Raw genomic sequence first — 4,427 nt, 5'->3', positions numbered from 1 at the left:
TGTGGCTATAAATCCTTCATATTAAAAAAATATTAAAAAATTCTATTCTTTTTGAAATAGAATAATAAAAAAATAATATCAATATTTTTAAAATAGAGGGAGTAGTATAATAAATCAGCATTTAACAATAGGGCCTCCATAGTTGGCACTTGGAAGCAAATTTTCTTTTCTTGCAATTAAAACTCATTAATCCAATTAATTTATCGCGTTGCATAGTACCACAAAAAAAAAAAAATCATTCTATATGGAGTATCAGAAGTTTCTCCATTTTAAATAAAGGTAGAGAAATTTCATTATCTTTTCCTTATTGACAAAGCAATAATCACCCATTGGGGGACTTAACTGATAAATCGTGTGGTACACACAGCAAAAGAGCGCGTGACTGTATTCATAAAGCGTTGAAAGAGAGAGGAAGATTCTGCCATAGTTGAATCCAGTGGTCGGCGAAACCAACCGTTAAATTCATCCCGTCAGTGCTTCCGTCAAATTCAACTCTTTCGATACTTCAAACCGTACCTTAATCAAAGGTCAGCGGTCCTGTTGGAATTGGAGTCTAAGTCTAACCTTCGTTCCACATCCTCCTTTATTATAAATAGAACCCAAGCAAGTTCACATTTTGCTGCTCATTTATTCTTTCTAATTTTCATTCTCACTGCCACATAAATTTCTCCAAATATTCATATCAATAAACAAAGGCAAGCTGTTTCTTTTAGACCCAAGCTCAAGAATTTTACCAGGTAATTTCTCATCCTCCAATTGCAACTTCCACTCTGTTTTGATTGAAAACTGCTGTTCCTTTTTATTTGTCTTTCCCAATTCGGTTTCCTTTCTGGTTTTTCTCTGCAATCAAACAGATTTATGATGTGTATTCGCATGTTTCGGTCCTTTAGACTATATAATATAAAAGGGGTGGATAAATTGAAACGGGAAACTAGGCGCATATATTTCTATTCCTGAATTTTCATTGGCAGAATGAACAAATAAATAATTTTGTTACAAAAATACGCTTCGTGATGTTTTTACAGTTGTGCACATGCTAGCTTTAATAAATAATGAATTTCTTATATGTTAGTTGAATGACATGTATATTGTAGCTTAACAAGGTTCCCCTGCTAATAAGTTTTTATCTTAGTTTATTAGATATAAAATCATAAATGAAAACTTTCAGCTTCTTTCCGATAGCAGCTCGTATTAGGTTTGGCGTAACTTTTAAGGTTGCCTTGGAACAACGGTAAAGTTATCTCTTGTCACCTATAAGTTATGAGTTTGAGTTGTGGAATCAGCCATCAGATGGCTAGACTGCCTACATTACACCCGGCCCTTTCTTGACCCCTGCGTGAAAGCGTGATGTTTCATGCATCGGAGCGTGATGTTTCATGCATCGGACTATCCTTTTATGATAGAGGTGTGCGAGCTATCTTGTCCGCACTCGACTATCAGAACTTTTAAGGTCCTTTTTGGAGGAGTGGATGTGGAGGGTGTGGTAGGGTAGAAAGTGTGTTGTATCTAATTTTTTATGTCTTCAAGAGATATAGAGGAGTTGCTTTTAAAGCCATAGCTGGTTTACATAATACAAATTTAATGTATGGACAACTATTAGGACTGATGTGAGAGTTGACAGTAGATGGGCACTTCGATTTTTTATTTCTTGTTTTCTTTCTGTTATGTTATGAAAATCATATGGTGCATGGTTATATCCATATTTAAGATGTATTTGCTCTGGTTGTCAACTTGTGATTTCAATCTAAATGTTGCTAGACCAAAAATGTTCTTACTTGACAAGATCGTGTTGCATCTCATTTTCTGTATCCTATTGTTAATTTCACATGATAGATAGATTATCATTTTTTTTTGCCTTGTGATATCATGCAACATGCAATGGTTGTGCTCCGTGTTCTTGAATCTGTAATTTCTGCGCGTCTAAGTCATTAGAAAACTCTGTTTTCCCATCAACAAGGGCTGCCAAACTAATGTATACTTGTTTGTGTGCCTTTTGCAGGTTGATTTGTTAACAGATACTAACTGTTAAAAGTGTTCGGACTGGGAATGATTTATGCTTAGGTCAGCTAATGATAGCCATATAGCATGGAATCACACCATCTGTATGGATATGGTGTGACTGGTGCGAATTTGTCATACTCTTACTCTAAGGCTGCTACTACTACTCCATTGCCTAATAGGCTGTTGGGAACATTGAAATTTGAATCGAGAAATTCTCCAAACTCTCCATTTGCAAACTATTTTGATCCCGATACTCCTACCACACTAAGTGATAGCCTGGAGCAGCACAGGTCTACTGAAAATATTTCAGAAACTAGTCCTAGTAATTCCTCACTGGATTATAATCATTATTTCCATCGCCCTAGCCCCTCTCCAAATTTCCGCCCAAACACTCTACTGGTTCGCTCTGGTGAAACTTCTTTACTGCAGTATGCAAACCACAGTCAGAACATGAAAAATGCTCTGCTGCAATTGGAAACTGCTTTAATGGGGCCAGAGGAAGAAGCCACAACATCCAGTCCCTCGGCAGGTGATATTAAGCAGCCACAAACATCAGGTCAGAGGTCCAGGATGTGGAATCAAGAAGACCAGATTTCGCGTCGAATTGAAAGACAGCCGTCACATGTCTCCACCTTCGGCATATCAAGCAGTGGGATTCACAGTGAGAAGCGGCACAAAGCAACGGAGGATTTATCATTGTCGGGAATTCCTTCTGGCAACCTAAAGCCACTGCTTATAGCATGTGCCAGAGCTCTTACCGAGAACAAATTAGATGATTTTGGATCACTGATTGCGAAGGCAAGAAATGCTATTTCCATTACTGGAGATCCGATTCAACGTCTCGGTGCTTACATAGTAGAAGGGCTAGTAGCTCGAAAAGAAGCATCCGGAACCAACATTTACAGAGCTCTGAGGTGTAAGGAACCAGCTGGCAGGGACTTGCTTTCTTACATGCATATCCTATATGAGATATGTCCTTATCTAAAGTTTGGTTACATGGCTGCAAATGGTGCAATAGCAGAAGCATGCAGAAATGAAGATCGCATTCACATCATAGATTTCCAAATTGCGCAAGGGACTCAGTGGATGACTCTTCTTCAAGCTCTTGCTGCCAGGCCTAGCGGTGCCCCTCATGTACGTATTACTGGGATTGATGATCCAGTTTCAAAATATGCCCGGGGAGATGGATTGGCATTTGTGGGGAAGCGGCTCACAGATATTTCTGAGAAATTCAACATTCCGGTTGAGTTTCATGCAGTGCCAGTTTTCGCTCCTGAAGTCACCAGGGATATGCTTGACGTTAGGCCTGGCGAGGCTCTGGCAGTAAACTTCCCTTTGGTACTTCACCACACACCTGATGAGAGTGTTGACGTGACTAACCCAAGGGATGAGCTTCTTAGGATGGTAAAGTCACTTTCTCCCAAGGTGGTCACTTTGGTGGAACAAGAATCAAATACAAACACAGCTCCTTTTTTCCCGCGATTTTTAGAAGCTCTAGACTACTATTGTGCCATGTTCGAGTCCATAGACGTGACTCTAGAAAGGGACAGGAAGGAGCGGATAAACGTGGAGCAGCATTGTCTGGCTAGGGATATAGTTAACGTCATAGCATGTGAGGGCAAGGAAAGGGTGGAACGTCATGAGTTATTAGGCAAATGGAAATTGAGGTTCACAATGGCAGGGTTCAGGCAATATCCTCTGAGCTCGTACGTGAATTCAGTGATAAAGAGCCTCCTGAGGTGCTACTCAGAGCATTATACACTAGTGGAGAAAGATGGCGCTATGTTGTTGGGATGGAAGGACAGGAATCTAATCTCAGCATCTGCTTGGCACTGAGAATGAAGCAAATTTATGTAAAGCAGAGGAAGAGCTATTTCTAGCAAATAACAGTTTGTAATACATTATGTGGGAAACAGATGAAATAGCCTTTCTGGCATGTCATGTGGTTTCAATGTAGCGATAGATAATTTCATGTGTCACAAACTATTGTTTATAGTAGGTATCTTTCATTTTGTTCATTGGCTTATCCCTTAGATTAGAAATTTTCTTGCGGAATCTTTAGGAAATTAATTTCAAGTATCACAAACTATAGTGTTTATAGACAACTTTCATTTTGTTCATTAGCTCTTGTCCCTTAATTTGGAAGTTGTCTTGAGTTGCCCCAAATTTCGTAATGGAGCAGTTGAAAACATCAAACTCTCAAGGGGCGAACAAAAACAAGACGGAGTAATAGAAAAATAGAAAATGCCAAAGAGACACATTAACTCTTTTGCATTATCATTGTGAACTATTCTTGTAAATTTGTTCTGGTAGTGTAAATGTCTTACAGATTGGCAAAGTTTTACATAAAAACTGTTACGCGACGCCTTTCTGAGATTCCTTGGAAGGGCGACGTAAGGCTAAGCAACTGATGTTAGTGCAGTTAC

General features: G+C 39.1%; 1 protein-coding gene across 1 annotated transcript; it reads left to right on the top strand.

The window, feature by feature from the left end:
• Positions 1-396: 396 nt before the first annotated feature.
• Positions 397-4,019, top strand: LOC104235980 (scarecrow-like protein 21). The gene is made up of 2 exons (XM_009789817.2): positions 397-737; positions 2,000-4,019. The coding sequence occupies exon 2, from the start codon at positions 2,086-2,088 to the stop codon at positions 3,835-3,837; it is 1,752 nt and encodes a 583-aa protein (XP_009788119.1). The 5' UTR covers positions 397-737; positions 2,000-2,085; the 3' UTR covers positions 3,838-4,019.
• Positions 4,020-4,427: the final 408 nt, after the last annotated feature.

The sequence above is a fragment of the Nicotiana sylvestris genome, chromosome 7 (assembly GCF_000393655.2).
Source record: "Nicotiana sylvestris chromosome 7, ASM39365v2, whole genome shotgun sequence".
In the NCBI taxonomy this organism is placed as follows: Eukaryota; Viridiplantae; Streptophyta; class Magnoliopsida; order Solanales; family Solanaceae; genus Nicotiana; species Nicotiana sylvestris.
Note: the sequence above shows the minus strand (reverse complement) of the source record. Positions and strands in the feature narration are given on the sequence as shown.

Coding starts and splice junctions, on each gene's coding strand:
- LOC104235980 (XM_009789817.2), top strand. CDS start 2,086: ATGGAATCACACCATCTGTATGGATATGGTGTGACTGGTGCGAATTTG.